The sequence below is a fragment of the Aulonocara stuartgranti genome, assembly GCF_965226115.1.
Source record: "Aulonocara stuartgranti genome assembly, chromosome: 16".
Classification (NCBI taxonomy): Eukaryota; Metazoa; Chordata; class Actinopteri; order Cichliformes; family Cichlidae; genus Aulonocara; species Aulonocara stuartgranti.
In genome coordinates, this window is record NC_138952.1 from 18342017 (window position 1) to 18361772 (window position 19756).

The 19756-nt window shown below is 38.8% G+C and overlaps 1 protein-coding gene across 1 annotated transcript; it reads right to left on the bottom strand.

Annotated features, from left to right (window-relative positions):
* Positions 1-952: 952 nt before the first annotated feature.
* cog3 (component of oligomeric golgi complex 3) lies at positions 953-18073 on the bottom strand. The gene is made up of 23 exons (XM_082509473.1): positions 17836-18073; positions 17446-17592; positions 17283-17344; positions 15287-15452; positions 14173-14247; positions 13760-13852; positions 12634-12759; positions 11681-11761; positions 11551-11594; positions 11303-11429; positions 10579-10670; positions 10167-10306; positions 7984-8144; positions 6027-6135; positions 5816-5934; positions 5613-5702; positions 4878-4998; positions 4490-4578; positions 4230-4364; positions 3715-3790; positions 3478-3605; positions 2895-2993; positions 953-2728 (listed from the first exon to the last, which is right to left on the bottom strand). The coding sequence occupies exons 1-23, from the start codon at positions 18001-18003 to the stop codon at positions 2699-2701; spliced, it is 2478 nt and encodes an 825-aa protein (XP_082365599.1). The 5' UTR covers positions 18004-18073; the 3' UTR covers positions 953-2698.
* Positions 18074-19756: the final 1683 nt, after the last annotated feature.

The window sequence follows — 19756 nt, forward strand, 5'->3', positions numbered from 1 at the left end:
AAGGATTAGATACTGTTGACTGGCATCCATGCTTGCAAAATCTAAAGAACACAAAGCACCTCTGTGACATTATGTTTTACCATCCAGCAGCTGGAATGACTCTCCAGGAGCTCAGTGGTCCCCTGGTCCAGACCTGGGAGGAGATCCCCCAAGACACCATCTGTTTTCTCTTTAGGAGCACGTCCCGACGCTGTCAGGCATGCACACAATACACATACAATGAATGTGGGGCCATACAAACTACTGAGTTCCATTTTGTAACATGGAGTAGACTACTACATCGTTTTTTCACTTTGAATTTTTTGGGTGTGTTTGATTTCTGCTCTCTGTAGAAATCAAACACACCCATTTTCATTTTCATTCCCATCAGATGATGTGGCATCCTTTTGTTCCTAACACATTACCCAGTCAATATTGTTTTTTCTCCCCATTAAGATCTGATGTGTTTTCTGTGTGTTCCTTTAATTTTGTTCTTCTTTGATGAATAAATTTGGCTCATCAGGGGTTGCACCACTTACGAAACATTTTAAAAAAAATTTTTCAGATAGAAAATTCATGTGAGTCTTTAGTGTATATCTAATTGAAGATCAGAGATTCACCAAACAATCGCACATCCTTTTGATTACCAGCCTTAACTATATAAATACATATAAAATCAGCTATTCTGACAGCTGAATGGTCTTCTATGTGTGATCCTCTAAAGACAAAAATTAGCAGCTTCACACTGAAGCAACTTAGGACAGGTTACTGGTTACCAAGGAGATGGCTATAATTGGTTCTATAATATTTTTCCTATTTTTCTTCATAGTGGAAATGTAATTGGTATAAAATGAGCATTTTACTATATAATTAAATTCTGTTTTGTTCTCAGCATGTTTCTGTTGAAGAATTTCAAGTTTCACTGTTCAATTATTGACAAACTTGGCAGCAGAAGGAAATGACAAACGATCTGGAAGAGACAGTAAGACCCCTGAGGGGTTTATTGTTCAGCCGCTGCTTCTCTTTATAAGGGTAAATCTGACTTCATGTGGAGGAACGTACTGTAGTAACTCAAAACATTTTAAGGAAAACAAAACAAAAGCAAAACACCGGAGCTGTCTTGACAATAAGCATCATGTAGTGTTTCACAGTGACAGCACTTCTGCCCAACACAACTGCATTCAATCCAAAACACTGATAAAGTCAGTGTAAAGTTTGGACAAAACTGAAAGTAAGTTAGTGTGGCTTGTGTTATTATTATAGTTTTTTAGGAATTGCAGGAATACAAGATACGAAGAGCAAACCTAATTTTAGACCAAAGCATTGATTCTCCTTTCTACTGCCTTGCTGTCGCAGCTGAATCAAGGCAAAGGTCTAATGCTGCCAGAGCCTGACATGCTTCAGAGGTATCTGCAGCAGAAGAGTGCAGAGATCAATGTCCTGCTCCAGAACATCCAGTCCCTCATCACCTATCAAAAGCCTGTCAGTCCACAGAAGGTCAAGCCCCAGCAAAGCTTCATCTCTCACATGGAAAGACGGCAGCTGCCAGTGAAACAGCAACGGTCTGCCAAGAAGACCCCCTAAAGCCGATGATGTCCTTGAATGGCAGTTTCTCATTTGTTTGAAGTGACTAAAGCTGCAGTGTGCTCCGAATTTGAATTCAGTGACAAAGAGCTTTATAAAACGAGCCGAAGATCATCAACCTTTTTTTTTTTTTTTTTTAAATCAGAATGTCCTTAAATATAATAACTGTACACATCATTTTACATCGGACAGAGCTACGCAAAAATTACATGTATAATGTCCTGTTACTTTTGTTACCTTGCAGGAAACATACCCACAAGTCATGTGCAGGGCACAGCTCCCAACAGTCTATTATTGTGATAGAGTAGAAGTATATTTGTTTTAATAAACTTAGTTATAAAAGGAAAAAGTATAAAACATAACATTCCATTGTCTTTACACACTTGCAATAGAAATAAGAAAACAATTTGTAAGGAGGTGAAAAAACAGCTGCTTGGATTTTGCGTTGATTAGAGGGGAAAACTTTGTTGGATCTGAGACACACGTACTACAGGTCATCATATTTCTGTTAACTGTGTTACAAAGACTCTTACAGTTTAAAATAGATGAATAAAACATTTTGCAGCATTTTCTCTTACCCTTCCAAACCACTCAAGGGAGCTCTGAATGTGAGCCCCTTTTACTGGCTGTTAGCTACCTGCGCTGATGAGCGACTGCTTAGTGGCTCCATTCGTGCACCTGAAGCGCCGCTGCCTGCACCCCACCATCACAGAGTGTGCAAATTCAATTTGGTGTACAGAGAGATGCAACTGTAATCACAAATCCGCCCTTTTCAAAGTGGATTTGTTCTACAACAAAGCAACCTTAAAACCCCCAACACCACATTTAATTTTAGTCAAACAAAATGATCAACTCAGTAACCCACAGGATAATCTCCACTTCCCAGTTTGTGTGTAGACTTCACCTGAACCCCCTTCATACTTGTAGCTACTTGAGTTTCTATAGGAAATTCTTTGGCCCTGTGCTGATTTTTCTTTTTTTTGCTGTTGGTTCAGTTCTCCTGGTCCAGCATGCAGCTCAGGTGCAGTCATCTGGTCATCTCGCCCACTCAACCTCAAAGCTCCTGGTCATGGCCGGCGCTGGAGCAGCCCATCACTATCCAGAGGCAGTTAAATCAGAATCCTTACACCCCACATTACTTATTCACAGACAGCAGCAGGTTAATCTGAAAGAGAGCCGTGAAAAATGATGAGTGCTCACCGTGCCTTAGCTGATATACCTTATTTAATGTTTCTTCACTCAAGTTGCTTTCAGCAGTTTTGGATGCTGCAGCAGTGTTATTAAAACTAAGTCAGATGCCTTTAGGCAGTGCTAATCCCACAGTGCTGTACCTGCTCCATAGATGGACATGCAATGATTTGAAGGTCTTCTCCACTGTATTCCTCCTGAAGCAAAGCGTGCAGTCTTTGGAATACCTGCTGGATGTTATTCTGTGGAAAAAGCCATCCTATTACTGAGTGCTGGAAGGAAATTAAAACTGCATTTCCATCTGGCCTATGTCCCCTCGCTATCTTGTTTCCATGTCAACCGCTGAATTTTGTTTCTCTCTCATTCAGCCTCACCTGGCACCTTGACGAATAGTACACAGGCAGCACAAAGATTTCTCTATTAGAGTTCAATCTCACTAACAATTTACAGCTAAAGGCACAATCTAAAAGCCAAAATTTAAACAAGAGTCATTCCAAAAGTAGATTTCAAACGTGACCTTTTTCTATAGCTCTCGAAAAATGATACATGCAAATACAGTGTTATTTATATTATTAAAAACTGCTGATTGGACCTTGGGGAGCATAATATCCCTGCTTTGTAAAGACAGTCTTAAAGGATTCTTGGATTCCTCGAGCTTTAACAATGGCTTAAAAAGAAAGTGACTCATGTAGTAACATGCTATATCCTTGGTTTGCTGCCACCCACCCGGACAGGCTTGAAAAGGATGAACTCTGTGTCTCTATTGGCCAAGTACAAGGACATGCTCTGTAAAGTGCTTGGCAGCTTGCTCTTCATCACGCGGTAGGTAGCCATCACTATATCGTTGATCTTTGCTGAAAAGAGAGAAAGAAAAAAAACACTGACATGCCCTCTAGCATTTACTATACAGGTTTTGATGAATTACAGTATGATGCTTATGGCATTTCCTGAGACAAATCTTACCTGGCTGTGCCCAAGGTTGCTGAGACATACTGTACGTGGGACCACCTTGGATGGCCATAGTTTTAAGAGCTGCAACCTGAAAGCAGACGCAGCCAAGGTAAAACATAAAAATTTGAAAAGGCTTAAATTGTGTCATTTATGGTAAGAAAACAAGCACAAGAGGGTCTGCTGCCATTTAAACTAATTCAATCACAGCGGTATTTACATAAATAATAGCACAAAACAGAGTCTGGTAGGTAGAAAGAAGGCATAGGCAGTGTGTTACCTGGTAGAATTATTGCAGTTAAAGAACACAAAGCACAAGAACACATATATACACACGCTGAATTAGATTTTCTCGATGAAGAAAAAAAACCAAACTGTCATTTTATCTTCGCTTGTCAGTTAAGTACCGAGACCTTCAGTGATCACTGAATAAGCAAATAATGTTTGTAAAAGGTAAAAGCTGAAAAAAATGAAGGTCAGGATGAGCCTTTGCTGCCTGAGGCTAACTCTGCCTTCGCTCTAACAGTTACCTTGGTGAGAAACTCCTCAAGGTTCCCCACAAAGATCTGAGTCTGCTGCTGAATAAACTGCTCACAGCTGAACTTCAGGTGTCGGTCCACATCCTTCTTAGAGTCAATGTAGTGCTCCTTTATCTCTGGTGTTCCCTGGGGGCCACAGAGAAAAAGGCTTTAGGACTATCAAGTGGCATTTCCCTCAGGCAGGGTGCTATCAAAGTACATAAAGTGTATGGTATATTTAGTCAAAAAAGGTGAAGAAAAAAAAACACTACCTCCAACAGGAATTCAAGTATGGCGTTGTGACTGTTAAGTCGGAAGAATTTGGGAACAGCCTTAGGGTTCAGGATTTTGAAGGCAGCATCTTAACCAAAAAAAAAGAAGAAAAAACAGAAGAGACGCTAAATCTGTGCTGGTGCAGAATTAGATTGCCCTCTAGTGGCCACATGTAATACTTTACTGACTATGAGAGGGGTGATGGGGGAGCAAATCTGCCCTGTGTGCCACTGGTTAATGTACATTATAGTGTTGGATTACAATTTCCACATTAATTGTTGCCACCGGTGCATGTGATAGGCACAAGTTGCTTAATGAGCATGAAAATGTAATGAGTGGCTTTATGGAGCTGAACGTCAATGTTCCCTCCACCTTTAATTATCTTACCTCGCGTTTTTTTCAGGTCCAGTGAGATTTCCTTGATGGCAAAATCGGTGTGAAATGGGGCAATCTGTTCACGCATTATCAGCAGGTGCTTGATCAGGAAAAGTTGCCCATCTATTTGTGTCTACAGAACGTAAAAGGCACACGGTAAAATCCACACTGCAGGCAGCCAAGAACAAAAGGACATCTGATGACTATCCAAACTACAGAGAACATAAAAAGCATGGGCTCAGTGACGATAAGGGAATATGCCTAATTAATAACTGCTGATTAACCATAGCCAGAAAGAGACATATTACTGTGAGGGGGGGAAAAAGGCATCTGAAATCATTTATTGCTCAACTAGCAACTAAAACATTGGAAAAAGACATCAACAAGGGGTGGGAATGTGTCCTCTGAGACTGATGCTGCTGCTTTAATTTAAAGCGTTAGGTTGAAATGGGCCAGTTAGCACAGATATTGACAGCAAATTTGAAGGTGAGAGAAGCCCATAAATAAGGGATGGTCTGCTGAACACTCTGTGGAGCATAATAAAGTACCGATTAAAATAAACTTTAAATGACATCCCAGCTGCTTTAGTTAAGGATCTTGTAGCCTGAAGGAATTTTTCATTAGCAGGGACCACATCTTATTTACTACGTAAAAAGAAAGGCACTTTCCAGACTATTTTTTTTAATAAAAATGCAATTTTAAAAGCTCAGAAGAAATACAAAGGCATACTCTACGCTGCATGCCAACCTTGTTTTTAAGGATGATATCAGAAGCTTTAAGCAGGGACTGGATGCAGGCAGATAAGGCTTCTTGAGATAAACCCTGGAAGACTGCTTTCTGGAAAAAGACCAAGAGTTGGAAATGCACGAATAAGAAATTTAAAAGCGTTAAAATAAACGCTGTACACGTTTCCATACAAAAAACAACAACTAATAACACAAAGAACTCACATCAATACATCTGTAGAGCTTGGACAGACAAACCAGTGTTCGTCTGACGGTAGGGTACCACATGCCATGCAGATCTGCAGGAGAGACGGATGTCTGGAGGCGAGATGCTTCTACTTTGCCTATATTCAAAAGAGGAGAAGCCATTGGGCAATAAATGACAGCAACACCAAACACTGTCAGGAAGCTAGTGTCACAATCTGGAAACACAGACCAGCGCTGCTGTTTCTTCTTCCACTAGAATCGTCAAGCTGTACATCAGAAAAAACGGACTCCTGTGACATCTGCTTCATCTGCTCTTCCTTCAAGCTCTGAGCAATTTTCTATTGAAGACAGGGAAAGTAAAACGCGAGAGTTGGTAGGCAGGAACATTTTAAGATTCTGGAAAGTCATGTTCTTCCACTTTTGCTTCAACGGGAGGCCCACGGGTTTCGAAAAGGCTAAATGAATATAAAATTTTACTTGCAAAACAAGTTTGTATACAAACAGGAAGTCAGATAAACATCTAAGAAATACTAAGAACATCAGGGTGATCTGATGTTAATGGGGAAAAAAAAGTGTAGGTGCAAAACATTTAAAAGTCATTAAATAAAAGTTAGGACTCAAAGGCATATCTAACGGCATTTGAGTATTCACAAGACCAAAGAAATTCCACAGTAATAAATTTGCATAATTCAGCTTAAAACATTCAAACTTATTATGAAGCTGCAGACAGAAAGCGTTAGATGTCTCTTCTACAGAAGAAATCTATGGGTCTTTGAAAGTTTAACATAAAATAAAACTTAAAAAGTCAAAGAAGCGAGACAAAAAGACTCATAAATATCAGAGGAAATATCAGAGAATGTGTGAGTTTGAGAAAGTGTATGTATGCAAGACATTAGAAGATTTTAAGACATTAGTAACAATTCAAAGGCATATTTAACACTACGTTCAGACATTCATGAAACTTAAGTTTTCTAAGGCTTAAATTCACACTTAAAATATATTTTCATGGACCTGCAGACAGTGCTAATGGTGCGTATGAAAAAACACTCTACTGACATATAATTTAAACTAGTGTATCAACAATAAAAAAAGAAATAAATAAAATACATACACAGTATATGAAAATACTATTTTTGCAGCACTAATTACATCGAGGTTGCATAGCAGCTAACTGCATAGAAGCTGAAAGTATTACAGCAGTATTTATTTATTTAAAAAAAGCATATGTAGAGGGACAAGTATATACTATGACACCACAGCACATAACAGAATTTATAAGTTAGAATGACAGTTCTGGTTCTTTGAAAGGACGTTGTATGAGGAACTCATTCACAGCGTATTCCCTACAAAAAAAAGGAAGCAAAAGCACTTTACTGCTGTGAAAGACATCAGCAGCAAAATGTGCTTCAGCCAGCTAACCCAAAAATTGTATCAGTTAAAGTGCATGCCGTATTCAGGAATACTTTCACCTCTACACCTCTTTTTGTTAGACAGGCCTTTCCAATCAGCAGCTAAAACAGCTGCCTCAGCTGTGATGTTTTAAAGGGTAACTCCTATGTTCTGCAAGGTGAAATGACTGTTTCTGACTGGTGGTTTTGAGGAGGGCACAGATGGTTAATGACTAATAATGACTTCAGTTCCACCAAAACCTTTTTAAAAATAGACCTTTAATGGAAAATTAAGTGGCAAAAATATCATAAATTATAGGGAGAGATACATTTAGCTTTATGCCAAAGGTTAGCACTGTGTTTAAAAAAAAAAGTCCCCACTCAGCAAGATGTTACCCAGACATCAAAGCACCAACTAGGTGAGCTCCAGAAGATTTAGACAAAGTTATACAAACACAAAGGAACCAATTTAACCTCAAGTTATTGTTATTTCTCAAGTATCTTTACTCTTAAGACAAAAAAAGTATAAAGTCCCAAACCAACAACAGTATATAACATGTTTGGTCACTACAAAAGTAATAAGGCATGTCAAAAGTCTTATTTATTCCTACTCGTAATATTTTGAGCAATTGCATCTTTTAACACTCAATCACATACTAGGTGAACTGTTTAGGTCTTAGGGCACATATTTGGATTGGACCACTGCCTTTGAATAAGAACCAAACCAAATTATCCCTTAAAGCTTGCCTGCAAAACTACATAACAGAGATCTTAAAAAGGAACATATAAAAACCTTACCTCCATCATCTCCAGTTTTTCAGGGTAAGCCAGATCCCCTGGAGCTGGTTTGTAGCCTATGATATCGGTCTGGATATAAATGTGAGTCCTATAGACCAGCCTCTCCTGAACGTCCTCCAGCATCTGCTTCACAACGGCATCAAAGGCCCCCAGCTGAGCAGCTGCATGAAAGCACGCAGGTCAGTTTACAGTTCAACCACTACTTTGCTGTGAAAAGATTCAACAAATACAAGTCCCTTTAGGGTCTGAACTATAACCTGAATATTATGTAAAAAGATTTAAAATGTGTTGGTCTCGCACAAAGGGAAAATCAGTTGTTCTTTGCCCCATAAGCTTCAAATAAATCCTATCTTCTCTTGCAGCTCCTCCATGGGATGATAAACTTATTGCAGCGATAGCTGATTATTGCTCTGAAATGTATTTGCTATGATTCATTAATCCATTCGAGAAAGTGTGCTGTGCCTCCGTTCGCCTACACATCCATGTGCAGTGCCTCGATAGCGCAACAAATACAATCGAGCTCTGTGAGGAACAATACATCTCATTTAATAAATGCACCTAATTTGTAATTTTAAAATAATTTACCATTTTTAACAATGTGGATTTTCATTAAAGGGGATCTTTAATACTTTTAATTATTGTCTGTAAGATAGATACACAGTATGCAGCTGGAATGATGCAGGCGCTCATATTAAAACGTCAAATAGTTTTTAATATTTCAAATATTAAAAAGTTTAAAATACTAATATAGTAAGTTCAGGATGTAGAGTTGTGGTCAGATGTTTCCATACTCTCACCATGGGCATTACTCTCATGGTAATTTATTTGGGGCTTTTATTGATTTCTTTGAAGTGTGGTGGAGGTGGGGTGGAGTGATTTTACAGCAAACACCTTTATTTGGATTTTCTGTCATTCACACAGGTTCAAAACTAAACATAAGTGTCTTTTAATAGGTAGTACTGAAGGTTCTACAATGTCTTTTAACTTATCAAGGCCAAGTGATATTAATTTCTTATTTGGGATCATGACTGACTACAACTGTCAGTTTCTTTTTAACACTATAAAAAGAATTTATTTGACACTTCTCACTGGGCTGACAGATATAACAAAAAACCCCCGAAACAAAATGGAAAGGTCCAGTGAAACCCAGTGACGATCTAAGAAAGTGAATTATAGATTTATACAAGTTGGAAAGTTTCAAACTTCAACTTCACACCTCAAATCAAAAGCGAGATGACTGAAGCTTGGACAAAGTTGGGTGTTCCAACAGGACAATGATCCCAAACACACATCAAAACTGGGATCAGAATGGATAGAGCAGCCTAGACTTGAGCTTCTGGATTGGCCTTCCAAAAGCCCTGAATTCAACCCTATTGAAAACTTGCTGACTATGTTTAAAAGCTGGGTCGGTGTCAGGAAACTAAACAATATCAATCAACTCTACAAATCCAGCCAGAATTATCCCAGAATTTTGCAGACCTGGGAGTTTATCAAACTCACCACAAAATGAAGAAAATCAGGTCTGTTGCTACTCTACCTAGGAGTGGGTGTCTGGCAAAAATCAAGCCAAAAGCACAATGTGAAAAAGGACCCAAGGACCCTCACTCACAGCTCGCTTTGTCTCTGATCACATGTCCATAAGAAGAAAAGCAGTAAATGAAAATGACGGTAATGAAAGAACACTACAAAAAAAAATACCACTGCTCTCAAGAGTTTTTAAAAAAAGAAACATGTCTCAAGTTTGCCTCGGTGCTGCACAACATTTCTGCTGTGTTAGGACAGAAAAAAGGCACTCCACACCAATATCAAAACCTCATCCCAACTGTGGAGTGTGATTGAGCAGGAGCCAAGAGGCTTTGCAATTATTTGAAAGAAATTTTAAATTTTATGGGAGAATTTCAGCCAAGCAATACAAGAACTCTAGCTTAAGAAATATTGGGTGATGCAACAAAAACATCGATCCACAAGATACAAGTCTATCAATCAACAACACAGAACAGTGGCTGAAAAAGAGTCCTGACAATAACTCAGCTGACATGTTGTGATATGAGATGTGGCACTGAAGAAGACTGTCAGAAATATTGATGAGCTGGCAGAATTTATTTTTTAAACTTCTCTTCATGACTGTGCAAGTCAAATAATCGCCTACAGAAAGAAGAAAAAGGAACCAAGTTCCAACATACCATTATTTTGAACATGATCTTCCAACATCTCATTCTTGAGGATGCTACAGAGCTCAGACAGGGTTTCCAGGTGGATGATGTGAATTATCAGAGGCCGGAGGACATCATACAGGGACAAACACAGCTTCTCCAGCAGCTCACTGTCAGATATTAAAAACTGTTTCAATGCATTGTAAGAAACATATGCGATACTTTCTGTCTAAGCTTCCATTGGCAGAATCAAAGACTTAAGTAATGGCATTTCGATATTTAAATATGCAAAAAAAGCCCTTAAACTACAATACAAACTGTCATAACACTGCACATAATAAGCAAAACTGGAAATGCCTATTGTTCTGTTTAAAATGCCACACCTTAAACAAACACACATTTCCTGCATGAGCTACTAAACACTAATGTGAATACCGCTCACTCTAGTTTAGGTGTAGGTTTGGAGAAGAACTCATTGTACAGCTGGTGTTCATCCTGACACACGTGAACCATAAAGGCACAGCCACTGCGAACCTGTACAAATACACATAATGATCACATGCTGTATTGCCTGCAAATACTTTGGCTTCACCTCAAACAAGCAAACACACATAAATGATACAGCCACCTATTACAGCAGTCATTAACAAGATGCATAACCTGAGCAGATGGTGCGGCTGTTATGACGTTCTGTTGCATGAAATGCTTTAATTATAGCATCCCCATCAAGCCAATTAGAGAAGTGCTTCAAATGCCATGATAGTGTCAAAATACTGAACCTTTGCAGGCTTCAAAACTGGATCGGGTTTGTCGGAAGTATGAAATTGGAGATGACTAAAAGAAAAAAGTTTTACTTTTATTGTGCCAATTTTTGGGTCTATTAAAATTTCAGACACAAAGCGTAATAATCAGCACTGTTATGGATGACTAGGGATACACTGACAACACCTAGTCTCCAAAGCAATCCACTTCTGAATAAAACAGGAGAAATCTCTGGACCCCTGCTGTTCACAACTTCAAGTTAAGGTCATTTATAATGTGCACAGCTTTGTGCTTCAACACAGTGCAGAAAATATCCCAGAGGGCCCCAAGCTGTCCATTCTTAGCAAACTCAAATGTCACCTTACTATATCTAAAGAGCCATTCCAGCCTTTAAGTAGACTTACCAAAGCACAGTGGTCTTTGCTGTTCTGGCTGGTCAAGTCAGTAATGGTGGATGTAATGCAGGGACTTAAGAGCTGCTCTCTTTGATCAAGATAACACTGATGAACTTCATCAAGAAGCTGATGGTATCTGTTTGCATAAATATAAATATAGAAGACTTCATTTAGCACATTAACTATAACAAAATATACATTTATAAAAGGTTAATGCTACCGCTGCCACTACTGCCTTTTTCTAAAGAAATACTCACTCTGGAATCTTCTCTGCTCGCTGCTCTATCTGTTCAATCAATGACTGAAGAGGGGAAAAAAGAAATTTTGATTTTTACTGTAGAAAATTATGATCTGCATAAATAGCAGGCAACAGAACGTTAAACTCACCCGAACTTTTGGTGAAGCTGCTCTGAACTTTACATAGTAAAGGGTAAAGGCGTTGTCTGCATTAGTTAAACCCATTGGATCCTGTGGGAGTCAAAAAGAAATCAAAATTAAACTCCACTAAACGCATAGCATATTTCTCCTGTTTTGGCTTCCCTTCATTGGCTTCCTGTTAAATCCAGAATTGAATTGAAAATCCTGCTCCTCACATACAAGGTCTTAAATAATCAGGCCCCATCTTATCTTAATGACCTTGTAGTACCATATCACCCTATTAGAGCGCTCCGCTCTCGCTCTGCAGGCCTACTTGTTGTTCCTAGAGTATTTAAAAGTAGAATGGGAGGGAGAGCCTTCAGTTTTCAGGCCCCTCTTCTGTGGAACCAGCTTCCAGTTTGGATTCGGGAGACAGACACTATCTCTACTTTTAAGATTAGGCTTAAAACTTTCCTTTTTTCTAAAGCATATAGTTAGGGCTGGACCAGGTGACCCTGAATCCTCCCTTTGTTATGCTGCAATAGATGTAGGCTGCCGGGGGATTCCCATGATGCATTGAGTTTTTCCTTTCCAGTCACCTTTCTCACTCACTATGTATTAATAGACCTCTCTGCATTGAATCATATCTGTTATTAACCTCTGTCTCTCTTCCACAGCATGTCTTTATCCTGTCTTCCTTCTCTCACCCCAACCGGTCGCAGCAGATGGCCGCCCCTCCCTGAGCCTGGTTCTGCCGGAGGTTTCTTCCTGTTAAAAGGGAGTTTTTCCTTCCCACTGTCGCCAAAGTGCTTGCTCATAGGGGGTCATATGATTGTTGGGTTTTTCTCTGTATCTATGAAGCGCCTTGAGGCGACTTTTGTTGTGATTTGGCGCTATATAAATAAAATTGAATTGAATTGAATTGAATACAGTGTGTGTACCAGTGGTCAATAGCACTAAAGAAAAACAGAATGCTTACTTACCCTTTTTGTTAACTGGCTTGTGAGGTTTTGCATAGTGTTTACAATGTGAATCTTCATGAAATGCATAGCTTTAGAGAGACATTGTTTAAATTTGGCCAAATAAACAGGATAGTCCTTGAAACTTGGCTGGAATGAAAAGAGATAAGCAAGTGTTAAACATCATTCATTCTGGAGTTATCACAGGTTATCATTTTGGTCTGCGTTTCCCTGATCCCCACCCCCTTGTCTACATCCCTGATTACTCACCGGTGCCCGATTACTCACTGTAAATGTACACTGAGCATATGAGGTGTGATTAAAGTGTTCTGAGAGCACCTCCATGATAATCAAAAGATTTGACGCGCTCAAGGTCACCTTGCTGGTCGTGTCCATGGTGCTATTTCTAGACTGTAAATCCTGTTCTGACCACATGCACTGTGCACTCTGCAATTTCACTTTGGACCTCAAACTCACACAGAGAGGAAGCACAAATTCCTGTTTCAACATGATTTCATCTGGAGGCTCATCAAGACATCTGGATCTCTGGGTATGAGCAAGCATTTTTTTAAGTTGATGACTCCTGAGTGTCCAAGCCTGAAGGCAGCTTATTGCTCAACATAAATTTTATCAATGCCGAGTTCTACTGTAACATCCTGAGGTGTCTGACGGAGAACATTTTGAGGAAACAATCTAAAGTATTGTGCACGGCGGGATGGCTCACAGTGCACTTTTTTGGAGGTATACCAAAACAATTTTCCCTCACCATCAGAACCACTCATGAGATTTGTCTCCCAGCAACAATGTCTGCAGTTTTGACACGCTGGTAGAGATCCAGATCACAAGTGCAAGGGACAATAACAAGACTTCCACTAAAAGTTGTAAAAAATACCATCTGCACTAAAAATGCTTTAGAGGTGTAAAAGAATATGACCTTTAACACAATATAGGGCATGTTTTTGATTTTAATGGATCTTTTTACAGAACTTTTCCATCACACGCTGTAAATGTGCATTCACTACATAAAAGGAAATTCGCTTCCAACAAAAATGTCACATCCTTCTGATTACTGATTACTCTATCCCTGATATTCCTACAAAAAGGTAAAACGAGATCTTCAAAGGCAAAACTGACAGCACAATGTACTTACATGTGATGAAACATATTCAATGCAGTCATCCAACTTAGACAGCATTGGTATAAAACCTTCACTATTTACAGACAAGGTTGGCGAGTTCAGTTTCTGCAAAGGCAAAGACATTCGATTTTAATTAATTAATACTTTTTTATAATTTAAAAAAAATGTTTTTGGTAAACACTGCTATGTGTGTTATTCATAATTTCAGATCAGTAAAAATTAAATCTATATCTAGAAAAAAAACAAGAAACTACAGATTTTACTTCGTCTTATTTTTCAAGATGTAAAAATTGAGAATAATTTCTTATTTAAAATTACAGCAACTGAGTGCGAAAATAAAATCTATATCTAATAACCAGTTAAACATATTTCAGTGCATAGTTTTAGTCATTTAACAAACGAACAAACAAACAGACACAGCCTACCGTGTTTATGTTTTCTAACTCATTAAAATATGACAGTTTCTGCTGTATGCTTTCTGCCAGGTCAACAAGTTCTGCCTGCAAACAGAGAGAAAACAAAACACCATTGTTAAAACAAGCAAAAATAGATAATAAAAATCATGCTATAAGAAGCTTAATAATTTCAGTTCAGCTTCTAACAACAGTCCAGTCTCTACGAGCCTGAGCACAAATCTCCAACACTTGTGGGGGGAAAAAAAAAAGAACAAAAAGCAAAAAGCTCGAGTTTATAACACATTTATAAGACATTTAACAGCAGACTCAACAATGTACTAATTTATTCCTCAGAGAACGGCGAAACAATTATTACCATCCCTGGTTTGGTATAGTCCATAATTTCATTTTCTTCTTTGTAGACCTTGACAATGATACATCCACCACCTTAAGAGTGTTGTTGACTTGGTTAGATATTTTGAAGTAGTTTTTCTTAATCATGGAAATAATTCTGTCATCACGCACTTAGTTCTCTGTGGTCTTTCAGGCTCTTTGGCATAGCTGAGCTGGCCAGTGCATTCATTATCTTTAAGAATGCACCAGTTTGCTGATTTGACCACTTCCAAAGATGATGTTATTTTTCTGGAAGGTTCATTTGTTTTGTTTTTTATCCTAACGATGATCTCCCTCCCTTGAATCATCATCATCTCTCTGACATCCTCATATTCCTTTGAAAAGCTTTTAATTACAAATTTAAAACAGCTTTTTTTATCTTCTTCATTTGTCATGAAATAACGAGGGAACAGGCTTCATCTTTCCATGAAATTACTTCTCAGGCAGTTGTGAGTGTTCAATTAATGTTGAAAACTGGGGACTTCATATAAATTTGACTTGAATTCATAAACAGTTAATACAATTTTATTGTAAAACAACTTGAATTAAAGCAGGAAATCAGTATTTCAAGCACATATTGATTAACTTAAAATAAGAATAATCTTTACAAAATGACACCAAAAATGGCTTTATTTAATAATTATATATGATTTATATTGCATCAAAGTACATACAATTTCTGATTACCAGGGATCTTCTGATTTTAATAAAGGAAAGTGCTCACAGTCTGATGTGCCCGTGCGCATCTCACCTGTTCTTTAAGAAGCTGTTCACAGGCCTCATGTAGGGCGCCAGTCTTATTGGACACAAACAGGTACTGTTTCTGAAGGGAATCCAAGTGCTCAAGAGCTGTGTTGACATCTTTTAGTATAACATCACAGTGTTCCTGGTAGCAGTTTAGATCATCTCTGGTTTTCCTAAGTGGAAAGCAGACATTATCTTTTGCTTCCTTTCATTCAACTATGACAGCATAGTGCACTGAAGCTAAATATTGGCTTCATGCTTTAGAAGATTTGACAACAGCAACAGTAAGGTGACACTTGATGGTTGCACTTTTTTGGCTGAGTGAAACTAACACAGCGGCGCATGCCTGATGATATGTGAAAGCAGCGCACACTGTGAGCTGTCATTTCTTACTTCATTCATTTTACTCTTGAAACAACTTTGCTGCAATTAAGAGATCTGAAAACTGAGTGAGTAGTGTATGATGGTGCATTTTATAAAGCACAGAGGTGGGAGAGAATGGTGATGCAGTGTTTAGCACCGTCACACATCTGTCTGCGTGGGTTCTCTCTGGATATTCCAGCTTCCTCCTGCATGGCGTTAGGCCAGTGATTCTAAACTGACAGTAGATGTGAATGTGAGCTTAAATGGCTATCTGTCTCTGTGTGTTACACCTGATTAATGACCTATCCACGGTGTACCCTGCCTCTAACAGTAGGATGGATCGACTCCAGCCCCCCACGACCCTCAACTGGATAAGCAGACGAAGGATGGATGCATCACAGAGCATCATGTTTGATTCTGATTTATTCTTTCAAAAACATGTAATTTGACCTTGTCCTCCTCTAAACAAACACCCAGTCAACGCACACACAATCTGGAAAACCTCTGGCTATTGTCTGCTGGCCTTCGCAGAGTTAGTGGATATCCGGGTCAAACCTTCCTGTTCAGTCTGCCAGTCATTGTTTAAAAATGCCAATGAGTTCTTTTATAAAAAGTGATTTTAAAAAACAAAACTGTTGGAGTATCTCCGATGGTTAGAAATCTCATTTCAATCGTTTCTTCTTTTGCTGCCCTCACCAACTATTAAGCTGCATGCAAATGTCTTCTCAAACATGACTGGTGAACATAAATCTGACTGTCTGACCGAACAGAAAGCTTGAACCTTGCAAATAGAATTATGCATGTTTAATAACGCCTTTAAATCAAAGCTGATGTGTTTCTCTGATTCAGAATGCAAACATCTGATACACTGTTCAACAAGCACTTTCACCAACACCTTTACAAATTTCACTTGCTGGTTCATGTATATGTTCTTTTTTTTAAGTTATTATTTTCCAAGTAGTCAACAACGAGAATGACTGGATAGAAAACTGAACGGATACTCGGTGACAAGTTCAAAAAGAAAAATGACACCAAATGAATCTGCAGCTTTGGAAGCACTGGTGCACATTGTCCAGAATTTTTGCAGAGCAGAGAATAACGCTGAGCTTATGGCCAACATGCTGGGTAGGGGGCCAGAATTTCACTGAAGATGCACGTTTTACATTTTCATCTCTAATTTTTTCCACCAAATTTAGGTTATGTCAGCGATGAGCAAGCAAAAAGATTTCATCTTGATATAAAAGTGATGGAAAACCGATATTAGGGAAAATTCAATCCAAGCATGATGGGTGACTAAAATTGTGATTTTAGACATGCAATGATGATTATTTAGATGAAGAGCTGGTTTGAAAACAAAAAAATGCCTGGTGTTCTGGAGCAGAGCAATACCAAATATTAAAATTTATGAAAAACACATGGCAGTGAAGCATATGCGAACCTCAGTGAGGTTATTTGTACTGTACACTTGAGACTAATACATAACTTGATTCATGACCTATTAAGGCCTATCTTTTTGGAAAGCTGATCAGGAATAAATTAGACAACTGGTAAAGGATCCAGCCTATAACTTGTATATAATCTTATCAATATCCAGCCCTACACACAGCATGACACTACAGAGGAGTATAAGATTTACATACCTGTATTTTGCATTCTCGTCCTGGCCCATGTTTGCCTGCAGCTTGGCAAACCAGGCAAAAAACTACAAAAAAAAAAAGGAATTATATTACACCCATGCATCTTATTAAGGTATGGTAAATCTGACTGGGTGCATAACTGCTTAAAGCTGACTGGGTCAGACACCTGTTGTGCAGTTTCTATTCTATTGTTTTCCATGTTGAGCATCTGAAATCCTTTGAGCAGGATGTTTTCTGTTGAATCGGGAACAGTCGCAGTGAAAGGGGACTGCAAGGATCTAGATGACAAGCTACACAAGTCTTCAATGGGTAGCTGCAAAACAAAACAAGGCTCCTTATTTCTAAGCTCCTTGATTTCAAGCTAACTACCTGGACATGTTGACGAGGTGGTGAAGCACAAATACATACATGCCAGATAAATTAACTTGTAACGTAATGAAAGGGGGAATTAAGGTCATACAGTGGCAGCCTCGACTTTTATTTGACATCACTTGCGTTTAGAAAGTAAGTTAGCAGCACTGCTAGCTAGCTAGCAGAGTCCAGAGCTCCAGCTCACCTCAGAGGGCACAGAGAGCTTTTCGGCCGCGGCTCGGATCTCCAGGACGGAGTCCATCTGTTTCTCCGTGAGGGGAGCCGTGGCATCGGCACGGCGGTCCCATAGCGACAGTTTCTCCCGGGTTTCCTTATCTGTTAAGTCCAAGAGGGACTGATCTGTGGACGCCATCGTTAGATTAGACAGCACCAACGTCAGCAGCAACGCGCTGGTACTTCCTGTTCCGGGAGTGTGGGCGGGGCTTGATAAAGAGGTCGGTGATCCCACTGCGATGGTGAGTTTCGCTCCGTGTCTTAAAACACTTTTGCAAATATATTTTAAAAGCATGAAAAGGATAATATACAGAACTTCTCTGTCTTCATTTTTTTAAATTACAAAATGACATTTTTTCAGTATTAAAAAAACGAGTTATTAAGCAAAATGGTACAATGGAAGATATTATCATATGAGTTTCCGCCCACAGTCCAAAGACATTCTCCTGAACTGGTTTAGATGTGGATTTGACAGTGAATTTGAGGTTTTCTGTCCGTAATGGATTCTGATAACCTACCCAGCCAGGATGCACCCCTGCTGCCAGGTGGGGATTAGCTGCTCCAGACATCCAGCTCCACATCCTTGAATTGTATAAGGGAAAGTAAATGGATGGATGGATGGAGGGATGGATGGAGGGAGGGATAGAAGTTATAACTACTCATGTTCAAGGACGTGGCTACAGTTTTGGGCCTCCTGTGTCACCTCTCCAAAGCTGTGTTGTCATAACATTGCAACACCATCATCTGTTTTTGAGGAAAAACAGTATTGTGCTCCTCAGTGAGTTATCGTAATACAGCTATATAACGATATGCAACTGAATAATAAGGGTGTGCTAATAAAAAACTGACTCATATATGTACTTCACAGTGACTTGGTCCACTGCCTAACATTACTTTTTTACCTTGCACAGGTTAACATAAAACAAAGGAATAATGGGAGATCTGTCTTTAATTCTACCACTCAGCAGAACAATAGACATTAATGGTTGCAACCAGACTGCAATTTGTGAGCTCCATTACCTTGGGACTCAGTGTTTAATGTTTTGTTTCAGTTCCATGGTCAAGGGTCACCCACATCCAATGCACATTTATTAAGGCAACAACTAAAGTTTTTCTAATGTGCTGAATTTTCAGTTTGTCTTTTAGTGATGTGGTTTGATATTTATTTCTCATAGAATTTTCTGTTTTCTCATGCCCCCTGCCAGCTGATTGTTGGTCCCCCAGTGCCACCTCATTTCAAAAAATCTTGGGAACACTCCTGTTTGTGTGTTTTATTGCATTTTGTTTCTCTGGGAAAAGTGTGTGTATGCATGTACTGGTCATAACAGAACCACTTGAAAGTAACTGTTCGTGCATAGCTGGTTTTGATCGTTAAATAAATAAATAAATAAATGTTAGATGCCTAACCAGAAATTTCAGCTATCATCCAGGTTATGGTGAAGGCCCATTGTAGGTTTTACTAAACAAACACCACAAAACAAACAGATCAACGTGGCAGATGGAATTTGTGGGCGGGACAAAAAATGGCACCCAGCAACACGTTAATCTATCACAGAAAAAAATAAATAAATCCAGCAGGTGGAGCCCTGGGAAACATTTTTAATAGACAAAAATTCAGGCTCCGGGATATTTTCACTCCGTTAACTCTTCTATGTCTGCGTCCATTTATTCATGCAGAAGTAAAAGTAAAAACAATAATGTGTCTACTTGTGTTTTTCATGCTACAGCGTTTCTTTACTAAAGTTGATGTATATAAGCTTAGCAGGTTTTACTATTTTTTTTTAATCAGTAGAAAAAAACTGTCCTTAAGTTAAATGTTACTATTTAACAGGAAGGAACTTTAATACCACTGTTTATTTTACAGCTAACAAATCTACTGACAAATTTCAATA